The following is a 16,445-nucleotide window of genomic DNA, read 5'->3' as shown; positions in this document are numbered from 1 at the left end:
ATGGGGGAGTCGGTTCTAGTTTTCCAGTTGCCAGCCCATAGGCCGCTGGTCTTACAGTGGTTGAGTTTTGCGCCTGATGCTTGAGCATAGAGATCATGAGCCTTTTGAATGACTTCAAATTCTCTCTTTTGGCGTGTTGCAATTGTGACGTCATCTGTGTATGCTGAGTAGGTTATATTTTGGTGGGGTTCTGGTAGCAGCGTTCGTCGGGATTGTATACTGGTCGCAATTTTATTAAGGAATGGTTCTATGGCAATTGCGTAGAGTTGTCCAGAGAGTGGGCAGCCTTGTTTTATCCCTCTGGAATACGGAAAGTGGCAGGTGAGCTGGTTGTTCAGTTTCAGGCAGAATTTGGCTTCCTTGTATAGCAGATGGATTGTTCCGATGATGTAAGGTCCATATCCAAAGGCTTTCAAGGTTTGAAATAGGTAGCTGTGTTCAACGCTGTCGAATGCCTTTTTCTGGTCAAGGCTAATTAGTGCTAGGAATTCTCTTTGGCTGTTTGCAGTGGCGAGGAGGTCTCGGATCAGATGTAGATTGTCGTGAATCGATCTTCCAGGTACAGAGTATGTTTGTTGGTGATCGATGATATCAGGGCGAGTGGCTTTTAATGTATTGGCGATGGCTTTGGAAATGATTTTACAGTCCGTATTAAGGAAATCGGGCGCCAGTTTTGTAAATTGGTGCGATCCCCTTTCTTGGGAATCAGTCGAGCGACAGAGGTAGTGACCGAAGCTGGTAGTCCATGGGACTGGGTTTCTTCAAGCATTCGAAAGAGTAGCACTCCGAGTTGATCCCAAAACGTTTGGAAGAATTCAGAAGTCAGTCCGTCCAGACCTGGTGATTTATTTTTGGAAAGGGCTTTGCATGTTGCTGTTAGTTCTTGTAGGGTGATTTGTTTCTCCATACTGCATTGGGCTGTATGGGAGATTTTTTTAAGTCCTGAAAGGATTTCCTCAGTTGCCTTTGTAGAGGTTTCTTGAGAACTGTAAATTTCTCTATAAAATCTTGTTACTTCAGAGAAGATTTCCCTGGGTCTTCAGTGATGTTTCCGTTTTGCAGCTGAATGGCAGTGATGGTGGTTGATTTCTGATGTCTGCTTTCTAATGAGAAAAAGTATTAGTTCGGGGCATCAGATAGATTTATGTGGGTGTATCTCGATCTGAGTAGGGCGCCTTTTGCAGAGTGTTCTAAGTGGGTTTGTATGGCTTGTAGTGTTGACTGATAGGTCTGACTATCAGATGGGAGATTTTTCAGCCTTTGCTCAAGTTGATAGAGGTTATTACGCTTTTGTTGACTTTTCTGATGGCTGTAGGTTTGCGAGAATGATTTCAGTTTACTTTTAAATCTAGACCGCTATGCGTTCATGGGCTCCAATCTGTCTTTGGATTGGGCAAGGTTGGATATCAGGTCTTGCAGCTTAGAGATGTATTCCTTGTCTTGAAGAAGGCTATTGTTGAACATCCAATAAGCACCTCCACTTTTGTAGTGATTGGGTGAGAAGGAGAGCTGTAATTTGATAAAGGAGTGATCTGAGATATAAGATGGCAAATGTGTGATGCTTCTGACCAGGGGGATGGTGTGTTTTGGGATGTAGTATCTGTCAAGTCGGGCTTGGTAAGGTAGTCTTTCAGATGCTGTATTTGCTGATCTCCAGATGTAGGACGTTTCTTCTGGGTGCTGGTGTCTAAATACGTCGACCAGTTCATTGTTGTTTATCAAGGCCTGCAGGTTGTTGATTAATGTTGTGCGGTGCTCAGTGCATCGTGCTCTGTCCATTTCTGGGTCAAGAGTGCAGTTGAAGTCGCAAGCAAGAATGATGTGTTATTGATCTATAGTAGAGAGGTGGCTTTGTATGAAGTTGGTTATTTGAATAGCAAGTCTGTCCTGCTGTGGCATGTAGATGTTAAAAAGGTGCAGGGTTTCCATCTGGGGTGTATCCAGGCGGGCGTAAATTGCGTAGCCAGCGATCTCTGCTATCACATTGAGTTTGCAGGCGGACTTTTGATGAAGCCGACACTCACTCCTGGTCCATGATGTTGTTGTTTTGGAGAATGATGGAATACATATGGCCAATCTGTCCATTTCAAGGGTGGCCTTGTGTCTGTTTTAATATTTGTTTCTTGTAGGAAGAGTAAGTCGGCATGATGTCGTTGGATCTGGTGAAGGATCAGCGTATTGCGCGATGCAGAGGCGCATCCTCTTGCATTAAGTGATAGCATGCTAAGAGTCAGCATTATCTGCAGGAATAAAGGTAAGGGTTTTGCAAGTTTTGGGGCGGTTAACATCCTGATTGATGATATTGCTGTTCGAGCCCGTTAATCATGTAGTACAGGCGCTTGGATCTATTCACATCTGCCCTGTCCTTCTTTCCTTTTAGTTTGGAACGCAGATCTGTAAGTTGTGAGATCAGCTCGGGTATGTTAGAGGTGAACTTCAGCGCTGTCACCAGCTTCTGTGGGGAGCCGCGTACTTCCCGTAGAAAGGAGCGTAGTTTTTCCACAGTTAAAGGACCTTTAGTGTAGGGAAAATCACTTTCCTCGTCCTCTGAAGCACTTTAATCGTGAGAATCACAGTTGGTCTCTTCTTCAGTGCCCAGAAATTCGGGTTCTTCTTCATTTCGATCGTGAGTGGTTTGTAGCTGTTTATTTATTTCCATACTTGGTGGTATGATGGACTTATTTGAGATCTGACCGTTTGTCTTCTGTGGTGTTCTGTATTTATTTTCGTTGCCCCTGTTGTTTTTGTTAGTGGTTTGCTCTTTTCCTGCTGCCTTGTGCTTTGTCTTCTTCTGTTTTGTAACTTTGGACGTGGTCTGCCTTGGGGGTTGATTCCGAGATAAAACTCTTGTTTCGGTTGGTCGGTCTCCTGAAGAGATTGAGTCCTGGTCTTCTGTGGTCTTTGAATTTTCTTTTTCTGAAGAGTTTGTTGTGGGAAACATCTCAGACTGTTTGACAGTTTCTTCAGCATTTCCATTATCTCCAACAGTCAGCTCGCTTTGTGCATCTGGCCTGACCCAGGTTGGTGCCGCCTGAATTTCAGTACTACTTTCAGAAGAGTTAGAGATATGCGGGCAGTTTTTTTCTGATGTGACCCTCTTCGTGGCAGAAGAAACATTGTGAGGAAATGGAGGTATAGAAGGTGTAAATTATTCCGTTTAGATCGGCGTTGATGAGTTTTGGGATGTTTGCTGCGTCATTGTTGGCGAAGTGCATAAGTGCTTGCCTGCGGAAGCTTTTTATATGCGAAAATTCCGTTTCGTGGTTGCTGCAGAGAGTGTGCGTATTTTCCCTGTAACTGATCCGTATTTGGATAAAATTCCTCTCAGAAATTGATGAGCGATTTCAGGTGGGACGTTTGAAATTGTAACTTTCGTTGGTGCTAAGGCAATTGGCGCCGCTTCTAGGTGATGAAGACCGATGCCTATTCCATTTTGCAGGATAGTTTGCGCCCATGAGGGGTGGCTGAAATACACCTGCACAGTTCCCGCCACACGGGATGCGTGGGTAATATTTTTCGGTGGTACTTTCTCCGCGATCGCTGTAAGGTACTGCTCTAAGGGGGGTGTTTTCCGTGGTAGCGAAATTTACTATTCCTTCCAGGGAAGTAATAGCGGTTGCTTCATTTGTAAGAGCGTTATTCGACCGCGTGTGTACTATTGTTGGTCTCGAGAGAAGGGTTTTTGCTGGCGTCAAGCATAATCCATTAGATACGGCATTAGCATAAGTATTAACAGTTACTGACCTTTTGGACCTTGAGGTATTCACCTGTTGTCCTAGGGTGTGGCTTCCAGTGTCTTGGTCACTGCTGGCAGTAGCTGGAGGTTCCGTTGCTGTGGTTGTTTGACCTTCGCTGGCCATAGCTGGAAGCAATAGATGGGATGGGTGGGGAGTGGAATAAACCGTTACTTGAATGTCCAGCTTTCCATGGCTAAAGTTAGAAATTTAAATTCTAACCTAACTCAAACTCCACTAAATCTACACACACAAAATTATTATTACTCGAAAGCTCTTCCGAAGAGGAATCAAAACATATAAGTCTTGACTGAGGGTTCTGGCAGACAAACGTCAAAAGGGACAAAAGGGCGGGAGCTCAAAAGCACACGTGCGATCTGCATATAGCCGGAAGATAGATAGGCTAGAGGGGGAGATATTCTCGTAGATAGCATAGTTGGTAGAATCGCCGTCCTCCCCACCGGGTAGAAAAGTTCGAGTTCGAATCCCAGTACCAATAAAAATTCCGCAAGAAATTTTTATGGATTTTGACTGAGTTAGTCGGTCTCCAGCTAGACTAGCATGTCTTTTTTCCCTCCCGGAAACTCTGGTTTTTCGTTTAGCAAAACAGCAAATTGACACACAATTTACAGACATTTTATACACGGCGCAATATGGCCTAAGTTGCTAATTTGCCTAAAACCCTACAATAACAACTAGAGGGTTTAACGTCGAATAAAAATATAATAACACATAAGCCTTTAACAAAGAAATAAAATAAAATTTAAAAACTCATTGAAACTGGAGAAAGCAGGTCAGCCAAAGTTAGAAGTTTAATATCAGTGAGCATTAATACTTTACATTTTATTGTGAAGGCAGACTCAAGATCGAAATGAGTGGCTAGTTTGAACGAGGTGCTGACGAAGGGTTGTTCATTCTGGAAAGTTTAGACTAGAAGGATGAAGGGGCTCTGGAATTCTTCTTAAATGGAATTCTGCACTGAAGAAGTCCCAGACTTTGAGGAAATCACATGATCAGGGATACAAATCACTAAATAGCTTTGTATTGCCCGCGAATAGTAACAGGCATGATTTCAATTTGTTGGTACAGTTGATGTCGAGATGACAATAGGAAGTCCAAGCTTGGCATTGATACCTGATGAGAAAATATTCCATTGATACGACAGGCAGAAGGGTTGAGAGAAGGAAATGAGAGATCAGATTAGTGGTGCAGAGAGGAAATAAGGTAGAATATAGATGGCAAAGTCTTTGCTTATGGCGGTGGAATTATGAAAGAGAGCAAGGCCGCACTTCATGAATGAAAATTATGTTAGAATGGTAGGGCGAAGCTTTGCTCGGTGAACGGAGAAGAGACGTTCAGAATTCAAGTGTATGACTAAAAACAATCTGGTTATCAGTGGGGATTACTTTAGCTTGTGTTCTGTGCTCACGAGGACCGTATTTGGTGTATGGATCAGAGGCAAACTGGCCATAAGGCTAAGAGGCTAACTGGGAAACCCCGGTGGGCCAGAGGCTGGTGTGATTTTGGCTATAAACACTAGTATGAGGCCACTACAAGTTTACCTTGTAAGAATTTTTGACCCAGTCCGCCTCTGGTGTGTGTGTGTGTGTGTGTGTGTGTGTGTGTACACTGTGCTGCCACTTTATTAGGTTATCAGTGGGGAAAAATCCCATAAGAATTCCTTGTATCATTGACTGGATTCAAATCCAAGCATTTTTCACCCATGTGAAGATTTTGTGATTATATCCCCTTTACTATCCGCAAGATTGAACTAACATTTACACAAATTAGCATAGAAATATTCCATGTGATATGCACATGGTTGTTGTTTTTGTAAGGTTTTAGGCGAATAAGCGATTAAGGCCATATTGCTCCATGTGTACTATCTGAAAATTGCGTGAATTTGTATTCTATGGTCAATTTTTTGTTTTCAGGATGAAAAACCCAAGTTTCAGGGAGAAAAAAACCATGTTGCCCCTCACCTGAGACCTACTAACTCAGCCACATTGTGGAAAAAAATCATAAAGTTCCTCACTTCATCACTGGGGACTCAAACTCAGCCTTTTCCAACTGGTATGGGGAGGACAGTGATTCTCCAACTGTGCTATTGATAAGAGCATCGTGCACATAGAATATTATAACAGAGGCAACACTGTAAATTCTAGTCTAAATTGCCAAACAGCTCCACATGATTTTCATACCACATGACACTGTCCATCAGGGTCATTGACTCAAGGCAGTGGTCAGACCATGCCTTGAGTACTGTGTACAGGTCTGGAGGCCTCATTTTAGGAAGGATGTAAAGTTGCTTGAGTATGTACAGAGAGGGTAACAAGATTGGTGAGAGGCATGAAGGGGTACTCTTACCAAGAAAGGCTTAAGTTCTGCAAATTGCAGCGGCTGGAGACTAGGCACCTGCGAGGGGATCTGATTGAAGTGTATAAGGCCTTGAATGGGTTGAGCAAGCTGAATTGTGATGGGATTTTTCTACTTGCTCAGATTACGAACCTAAAGGGGCATAAATTGAAATTGAGGAAAGACAGTTGTAGAATAGATGTGCGGAAATTTGCCTTTAGCCAGTGAGCACGTGGTTAATTGCTGGAACAAACTTCCAACTGTTGTGGAAGTTGATAGCTTAAATAAATTCAAGGAGGAACTGGACAAACTTTAGAGGGAATGGTTCTGTGAATTTTTTTTTTTTTTGCTGATGCTACGTAAGCTCATACGCTTGCTTTCTTGCATCACATGCCTCCATTACTATTACTCCTCGGCCTGACTTGGCAGTATGGTAGTTTTGCCACTGACTGAAGACAAGTTTATCAGCAAAGTAGCACAGTTGGTACACTCACTGTCCTCCCCACACTGGGTGGAAAAGACCTAAATTCAAGTCCTATCGACAATGGGAGGAATTTTTATGGCCTTTTTCACAACATGCCCGAGTTTCTCGGGCAAGGGTAGCATGGTTTTTTTCTCCCGGAAACTGGTTTTTCATCAAGCAAAACAAAAAATCAACCACAGAACACACTAAATTTTCACACAGTATACACAGAGAAATATGGCCTCAGTTGCTTTTGCTTCTAAAACCCTACTACAATGACAGCGAGGGTAGCATGGATATTTCCCAAAAATTCGGGTTTTTCCTTCATCAAATGAAAAATCAACCATAGAACACATGCAATTTAAGGCAGTATATACAGAGCAATATGGCTTTAGTCACTGATGCTCCTAAAATTCTATTACAACAAGAAGTTTGACAAGACAAAACGAAATGCTTTTATAATGTAAACTCTAGAAGGAAGGGGATGAATCAGATTAGTCCACTTGATGTTGGTGGTTCTATTGTTGATGATCCTGCTCAGATAGCTGACAAGCTGAATGAGTATTTTGCATTTACATTCACACATGAATTCTGTAAGCAAGGGGAGAACAGAAGTTTACTAAACTCTAACAGGGAGCTAAATGATTTTGTAATAATGGAGAGCAAAGTGGAGGAGAAATTGTTGAAGTTAAACATAAAAAAGGCATCTGGGGCAGATGGAATCTATCCAGTCATATTGAAGTAGGCAGCGAGCGAAATAAGCAATGCCTTAATTATGAGAGGATCCTTAGATTCAAGGGAGGTCCCCATGGACTGGAGATGTGCAAATGTATCCCCAATTCACAAATAATTATAGACCTGTTAGTATAACTTCTGTTCTGGGGAAAATATCAATCTACCCTTGCCTCATAATAAAATAGCAAAATCAGCTACTGATTATAAGTATTGACAATTCATATCAGTAAAATTCTGGGACTTTTGCTGATGTTGAATTTTCAATGATTTGTGCAAAAGACAATGCCATTTTTTTAATTTCCCCTTTACATTTTTTTGGAATAGCATTTTTAACAGAACTTGTGATTTTTGGTTTGTACTTTCTTTTATACACCCAACCTAAATGTGCCCATTTAGGTTGGGTGTGCTATTATGGGGAAAGAAAAACATACATACAAGTTTTTTAGTATAAAACAGCTACAATGCTCAATACATTCTACGTTGTATTTCAATATTTGCAGAAGAATAAGAGAAATTTACCTCAATATGGTATGTAGAACACTTCTGTATGACACTCTTCATAAATTAAAACAAATATAAAATTATTGCATTAATAAAATCAATTAAAAATTTTTAAAAAGTTTAACGTAAATTTTGCATACGGTAGTGTTCTACCTACCATATTGAGGTAAATTTCTCTTATTTTTCTACAAATATTGAAATACAACATAGAATGTATTGAGCATTTGTAGCCGTGTTTTATACTATCAAGGAAGGAAAGTTGTTTTTGTAAAATTTACGTTAAACTTTTTGAATTTTTAAATTAATTTTTAATTGATTTTATTACTGTAATCATTTTGTGTTAATTTTATATTCATTTTAAATTTCTGGAGAGTGTTCTGCGTACCATATTTAGGTAAATTTCTCTTATTCTACACATAAGTTTTATGCAACCTGCACTGCAAAATTCACATATTAATTTGAACATATGATAGCATTTTTTATTGATGTATGAAAGTTTTAAGAGTTACTAATGCAGCAACTGTCTTCTTAATTACTCAGGGTAAAGATCTTTGCACTTTGTTGTGAGAAAATCAGAATATCATGAGCAAATACTAGAGTGAGGCATGAATTATCTGTATTTAGTTATGATTTTTAAATACAATCATATAATATGTACAGAAAACAGAAAAGTAATCACTTGGGAACATATCATAATATTTACAGATAAGAAAGGCTTGAAAATCTTATTCTACTCACTATGGCCGGACCAAGGTATTTCCATGCCCCAGGCAGAAAGATATTTCAGCGCCACTTTACTAAGGATATGTATATATTGTTTTTCATGATTTGGAAAATGTGTTGCCACTTAAAGAATGGCAGCTAGAGCAAGAGCCCTGTTAGCCTGTGCCTTAATCCAGCACTGCTACTCACTTAGTTATATTCCAGTTCCAATATCCTGTTTTGCCACAGGAATTGTGCAAGCACATCATCTTAAAACGAATGTCTCTTCAGTGTTACCAGCAATACCTTTTTGATGGCTAGTAAACTTTGGCCACATAACTTTCCTGCATTTGTGTTTCTCTATAACTTGTATGTATTCTCTTCGTAACAGAAAAAGTGCTCGATAGTTGTAGAACTCAGAATTGTCATGAGTTCAGTTCCACTGATTTATTAATTAGCAGAACTGAACAGAATTCTCATGTTAGTTCTGCTAATTTATAAATTTCCTTGGATGCACCTTGAAGTTGATTTGCATGCATGAATTTTACAAGGTAGTACACTGATTTCCTCATAAATTCATCAGAAGAAAAAGAGCACTCAGTTCATTTTTCAAGCAAATGTAGTAAAAACTGGTCCTTAGAAAGCCTTTAATTTTTCTAGAATGCCATCAGGAAAAGTTTTTTTGCATACTGATCATATCTTTTGCTAAAAAGTAATTTTGCTACAATTTTCAAAAGTGAAGAGTATCTTTCTTCCACCTCCAGGCCCATGCAGTTGACTATTCTCGGGTATAATTGAAAGCATGCATTTTTCTCCTCTTCTTCAGATCCTTTTCATCTTTTAGGCATCAATTCATCAATTGTACATTTCCTTTGCTGCAGAAACCCAAATGTCATCAAATCCATGTTCTTTATCATTCCTAAGCTGTTTCATAACATCATGCAACATTTTTGCAACAGTACAATATGTCATACATTGAAGTTTGTAATATGTTATTCAAGACGTCAGTATAGTCAAACAGTTTAGAAAATATTTCTAGCAACAAAATGGTTTGAAAATCTTGAAACAAACATAGAAAACCACAAGCTTTGATTAGAGCATCCACCAGAATTCTCCATAATGTGTTTAAAAAATTCAATAAGTTAACTTTTGTGATGTTTTATTGTGTTTATTAAATGGGAAGTAAAGTTCCATCTGGTTAATGCAATGGACAATAATTTTTTAGCAACAAAATTATTTAATGCAAAGCACTTACTCTTTTTGATGATTTAGAAAAATATGCTGCCAGTCCACTAATATCTTGGAAACACAACCTACATTTCTCAATATTTGCGAGGCTTTGCAAATATCGAGAAGTGTAGGTTTTTTTTGCTTCAGAACTAAATTCAAAACGTACAAAATATTTATGTACAATGCATAAATATTGCCAAAGGACAGGCCTGGATAACTTTATTCTGAAACTAATTATTATGTCCACTCATTACACAGGTACCATATTAAGTTTGGCCAACCAACTTTCCTTAATATTAAATTCCTCAAGTGTGCTTACAACATGTTTAAAAAGACCACTAGCAGTTCTACCATCACTTATGTCTGTAAGTTCGATGAACCGTTTGTGTATTTGCCCATTATGGACAAAATGGGAAAACAGTTTATAGCTGAGAGTTTGACATGACGTCAGAAGTTTCATTCAGAATGCCCACAAATGTGGCTGAAGAAATTTCTTTCTTTAAGGTATCTTTTAACCATGTTGGATATAGTGTTAATGATATCATTTTGTACAGTGGAAGAAGTTCCCTGAAATACAGTTGATGCCTTTAAATGACTGCCTAAAAGAGGGTCATACTCACAAAGTACATTTTAAAAATTTTATATAATTCCCTTGATTAACTGAATCTTCAGACTCATCATGATCTCACAAAGGAAGCTCTTGTTTAACCAAACAGCATACAGCATCAATTAATCTTTTCAAAATGTCTGTTTTTTATTTACTTTTTCATTATAATGGCTAATTAAATTTTTTATATAGCTGTCAATGAGAGTGCCAATTCTTTGTTTATTTTTTTTTTCAAACATCTTGAGATTTAAAATGATGAACATGTGATTGGGAGTGCGCATATTTTTCCACTGCTGTGGCTAAATGGTTAAGATTAGAATAACTGTTTTTATCCCAACTACCTTTCTCTTTGGAGAACAATAAACAAAAAAAAGTCTTGGCAACACTTTGCAACCAGTTAACCATTCTGCTGTATCATATTGTGAAACAGAGATTATTATTATTATTAGCCATATGGTGCAAGGAAGCCTGAGGCTTATGCTGCACCAGCCAAAAAAAAAATTCCCGAGTTACCCTGAGAGAGAGCAAGAGTCAGAAGTAGAAAGGAATCACCAAGAAAGAGAAGAATGATGATATCCAGCTTAGGACCCTGGGTGTGCCAAGCCCATACTCACAAGATGCGAGTCCAAGGGGTGAATGTCTCATGTACTCAGTTTTTGTGTCTTTATGCTTGCATAGTAAATTTGGAAGAGGATGATGAGGCTTACCGTCTTCAACTATTTTCATACAATCTTCAAAAGCTCTGCAAGAAAACAGGACATTCCCTATATCAACAACGCTGTTCCCCATCATAAATATGGCAAAAAAATAAAACTCAAATTATGTCTAAATCTATGTTCATAAACACATTGGTTCACATAGAGACACACAGAAAACAAAAACAGCAACTCACAACACACCACTGGATTGGGTTGCTCCACACAATAGCCAATCACAATCAATTGCTACTAGCTAGTGCTGTTATCTCAGCGCCCACCTTACTGGCTGGTTTTAAACCACAGGAATCCCATTGTTTCAAACCAGCCAATAATATGATGGCTCAGCAGATCTGATTCTTGGCTTTCTGTGCTATCTGCTCAAAGGACTCAAAGGTGTCCATACTTGGGACAGCACACCCAAGGATCTTAGCTCTCTTAGTGCAAATGTGATACAATGTTTGTGCACTGAACCTTTTCCTCTTTATGAAAACATAGTATGCAAGATTTAATTTTAGACACCTGCAAAGCCTTAGGAAAAAATTAGGGGAGTTTTATTAGGAAACATTTTTAAAATATTATATCAGTTACATTGCGATTCCATGGGTATACACCAAACACCTAGAACCCCTGAATAATTCGCTCCTGTTTGTTTTCTTGGGGAGTGTGCAGAGCCAGTTTACCCCGTGTAGTAGTGAACTCCAGGAACCCATTCCACAGGTTACAGTTGGCTCTGGACCAGTGCATTTACTGAGCACTTGTCCAGAGCCGATATATTCTAGTTTTATTGGGCATTCCTCAAGTGGAAGTTGCAATTCATGGACCTCATATATGAGGTCCATGAATTGCATGCATTCTATGGTTGGTTTGTCTGTTTTACAATATGATTATGGAGGATATGGGGGGGGGAACTTTGACTGTGCTGATGTACACTGAGTGGACAGAAATCATGGAATACCTATGTAGTAATGGGAAGGCCCAACTTTTGAAAGGATAAGGGCAGTCACACGCCAAGGCATTGAGTCCACTTGTTCTCAAAAGCATTCCACAGATATTTCTATCCATGCTTGCTGTACTGCTGTCATAATTCCATCGCATTCCTGGGTGTAAGATCCAAAGCTCGAATGGACCTTTCCACACCATCCCAAAGATGCTCAACAGGGTTCATGTTCAGTGAAAGGGGAGGCCATTCCATGGTGGTAAAATCTGCAGAATGCTCTTTGAACCATGTTCTAGTCACCATGGCTCTGTGTGGAGGCACATTGTCCTGCTGGAAGAGTACATTGCCCTGTGGGTGGGTGCACAATGACCATGACCATGAAAGGATGCAGATGGTCTGCAAGGATGGACATGTAACCTGGACCATTCAGAGATGCATCTAGACATACCAGAGGTCCCAAAGTGTGCCAGTTGAACATGCCCCAGATCTTTACTGACCATCCACCTACCTGAAGAGTTCCTTGTTGACATGACGGGTGTATAGCTTCATGCACTTTCCGCCAGATACGCACCTTCCCATCTGCCCGAAATAGCTGGAAACGAAACTCATCGGACCAGTCTCCAATCATCCAAAGTCCAGTGCTGATGTTCTTTCACCCAGTTGAGGCATAGTCCTGCGTTACGGTGTTAACAATGGGATTCTGGTGGAGTGGTGGTTCCCATAACCTCATGCGGCTAATGATTGCCTGATGGCCATGGTGGAAACGTTTCTGGCAGCTCCCTCGTTAAAGCCAGTGGTGATTTGTGCTACTGTCGCCGTCCAGTTGGCTGAAACAATGCGAGACAAATGGCGAGGCCACATTCATCCACCACCTTTCTCTGCCTCCAGCACTGTCCATGATGAGATGTTATTCTGGAAATGGCATATTCCTGCACTATCCCCACACTTACGACAGTAAGTGTTCGGGGGGATAGTGCCGTTTCTGTACCACCTCCATGATAGACTGACCCACGCGTCTGGCACCCACTATCATCCCTCTTTCAAAATTGGTTAACTCACAACATTTATCCATACTGACATTGAATTACCATTTACGGGAATGCAATGTACCTGTATATCTGCCAAGTGGTGGGTTCGTTCACTAGTGAGAGGAATGACGGCGTCGCGTTACCCAGGAACTAGGTGTTCCATGTTAAAGCTAACCCCCAGGGGCTCACATGTGGCGAGTATGGGCTTGGTATACCCAGGGTTCGGTTCTGAGCTGGATATCATCATTCTTCTCTTTCTTGGTGATTCCCTTCTTCTCTCTCTCTCTCGGGGTAATTCAGAAATTTTTTTTTTTTTTTTTTTTGGCTGGTGCAACATTAGCCTCAGGCTTCTTTGCACCATATGGCTAATAATAATAATAATAATAATAATAATGCTTATTCTGTGAGAAAGGAGGGAGGCTAAAAGTTGTACAATTGGCTTACCACATCACTCTCTTTACATACTACTCTTGACTAAGAAAATAGCACTTTTTTGTTAACAAACTACAAAGTTTGTAGCAAAAACTACAAACTTTGTAGTTTTTGTTACTTTTGATTTAAGACAAGATTAGAAACTACAGAATTTGTAGTTTTTGTATTACTAGTGCTTCTTTTGTTAAATAACATTTCATTTCAATGTTCTTGTCTGCAAATTTGATTTTATTAATGAAAATTTTAATTGATGTGCATCATTTGAATGTACTTCTTATATATAAGAATGTTTTTTTTTTTTTTTAATATAGACATGCTCACTGAAGTTGTCTCTGACTAAAGCTAAATCATATACTGCTATTTTCAGGAACTTGGTTTTACAACGGAAGAACGTCAGGCTTTAGGTATCCGTGGTTTGTTAGCATCTACATGCAGAAGTCAAGATGTTCAAGTGGAGATAGTCATGAAGAATCTAGAACGATACCAGAACGATGATCTCAACAAATACACATTTTTGAGGGAACTACAGGTAACTTTTATTTTCTTATGAAGGGTTATTTATGCTTCATCACCACATCATTGAATTTGTAAAATGCCTTTTGTAGAAAGTTTTGTTTTACACTATACTGCCAAAAACAAACAGACACCTGCATATTTCAAAGAGCCTTTTATTAATACAATATTTAATAGCATGTTGACTCCCCTTTTTTACTGATTGTTGTGTGTTGGCCTGGAGATTGGTTTGGACTGGTCCAAAGCCAATGTTCCAGTTCATCCTAAAGGTGTTGGACAGTGCTCATGAAGCTTTTGCATTCGCATGTCTTGCTGCATGATGAATCATCATCAATCTGTTGTATAGCATTCATTGTCCCAGGATCGGTGAGCAATAGTCCAAACCTAAATTACCAGGAACAATGCCAGAAGTGATAACACTTCTTCTAAACATCAAAGCTGAGATGACACATTCTGGTAAATAAATTCTTTGGATACCCACCAGATGCAAACAACCATCAGATCAGAAAAATTGATTTTTTACACCATAGCACTACTTTCTTTAATTAATTAATCCCTAATTTCTTTTTGTAATTAATCCCTAATGTTCTAGGGATTAATTACAATAAGTTATGTACTAGTTACTTTGACACTGTGAAATGGCATGCGGTGATCTTCAGTTTTTGTGTTGCAGCTGTTCTGTACACAGCTCTCTACGTATCACATAGTGCTACACAGCTCTACACATCACATAGTACTACACTGCTCTCTACATATCACCATTGTACTAATACTAGATCTTGTGGCCTTTCTGGACTCCTGGTTGACAGCATTCATTGAGGACTGATGGGATTTATGTACTACCCACACCCTGAGCACCCTCCAGTTTTTTTCCATCAATTTGTCTAACCTGCTTGAACATTTCATGGCTGTAGTCAGAGCAAAACGTTACTTGTGGTAATTAACAAAAACAGCAGCCTTTGTTGATCTACAATGTTGAAGTTTTGTTGCAATGGCACAAATATGTCAATTGCTAACACAGCATCTTGTGATGACTTTCCATTGGAAGTTGCCAAGTTCAATGCCTCAACCCATCTACTGTAGTAGTGATAGTAATGGTGGCATGTGATGCAAGAAAGCAAGTGTATGAGCTTATGCAGCATCAGCCAAAAAAAAAAAAAAAAAAACACACCATTCCCTCCAAATGCCTGTCCAGTTCCTCCTTAAATTTATTTAACCTATCAACTTCCACAACGACAGATGGAAGTTTGTTCCAGCAATTAACCACCCGCTGGCTAAAGGCAAATTTCCGCACATCTATTCTACGTCTATCTTTCTTAATTTGAATTTATACCCCATTAGGTTCCTTAATCTGAACAAGTGGAAGGATCCCATCAGAATTCAGTGTGCCCAACCGATTCGAGGCCTTATACACCTCAATCAGATCACCGCGCAGGTGCCTAGTCTCCAGCCACTGCAATTTGCAGAACTTAAGCTTCTCTTGGTAAGAGGATCCCTTCATTCCCCTCACCAATCTTGTTGCCCTTCTCCGTACACGCTCAAGCAAATCTACATCCTTCCTAAACTTAGGCCTCCAGTCCTGTACGCACTACTGAAGGCGTGGCCTGACCATTGCCTTATACAGAGGGACAATCACCTCCTTTTCCCTGCTAGCAAAATTCCTATATATCATTGACATAACCCCATGACCTGCCCTGGCAGCCTGTCTGCTTTGCTCAGAAAACTTCATATCTGACTGCACAATTACTCCCAAGTCTTTTTCATTTTCTACCACCTTAAGTGTAGTACCACACAGTTGGTACGTTTCTCTGGGGTTACTTCTACCCATATGCAGTACAGTCAGTCCTCGTATAGCACGATAGTTATGTTCCTAGAAACCCTCGTGCAATATAAGCAACGGGCCCTATGGGAAAAATAGGGTTACGTGCCGACCACCCAAGATTGAACACACGTTTGTAACCAAAACATTACCAAACACAATAAATAGTCGTAATAAAATATGTAAGTATTTTATTATGACTATTATGTAATAAAATATTGCTAATGCTTTTGCTTCTATCGTAAGCAAACTTGTTTTTTGTTTGATTTTCTATCCAAACAGATGACAGCCGTTCCATCTCTTCCAATTCTTTGTGTCTTAATCTAATGGATTTTAATTACACTTTGAGTTGTTCCTGCTATGAAAGTTGTTTTTATTTTATCTGCATTCTTCGTAATTCTCAGCCTTGCCTCATTTAGATCTGTAGCACATGCAATATCACAGGTTTTTTCATTTTGCACAAAGCATTTCAATGTCATATTTTTCTCTATCGACAGAGGCGGACTGGCCATAAGCCTTGCTGGGGAAACCCTGGTGGGCCAGAATGATTTTGGCCATAAACCATAGTATGAGGCCACTACAAATTTTCCTGGGTAAGAATTTTTGATCCAGTCCGCCTCTGTTTATCGATATTGCTTTTCTTTTTCTCTCTGAATTTGCAGTGTCTTTAGGATGCTTCCGTTTCACTCCT

The 16,445-nt window shown here is 39.7% G+C and overlaps 1 protein-coding gene across 1 annotated transcript in view; it reads left to right on the top strand.

The window, feature by feature from the left end:
* LOC150081453 (NADP-dependent malic enzyme-like) overlaps positions 1–16,445 on the top strand; it is a 125,016-nt gene that overhangs the window by 22,600 nt on the left and 85,971 nt on the right. The window contains exon 2 of the mRNA XM_090379310.1: positions 13,790–13,951. Within this exon, the coding sequence (XP_090235436.1) occupies positions 13,790–13,951 (162 nt within the window). The remainder of the gene's footprint in view (positions 1–13,789; positions 13,952–16,445) is intronic.

This window comes from Mastigoproctus giganteus, chromosome 8, assembly GCF_048544385.1.
Source record: "Mastigoproctus giganteus isolate SK-2022 chromosome 8, ASM4854438v1, whole genome shotgun sequence".
Taxonomy (NCBI): Eukaryota; Metazoa; Arthropoda; class Arachnida; order Uropygi; family Thelyphonidae; genus Mastigoproctus; species Mastigoproctus giganteus.
Note: the sequence above shows the minus strand (reverse complement) of the source record. Positions and strands in the feature narration are given on the sequence as shown.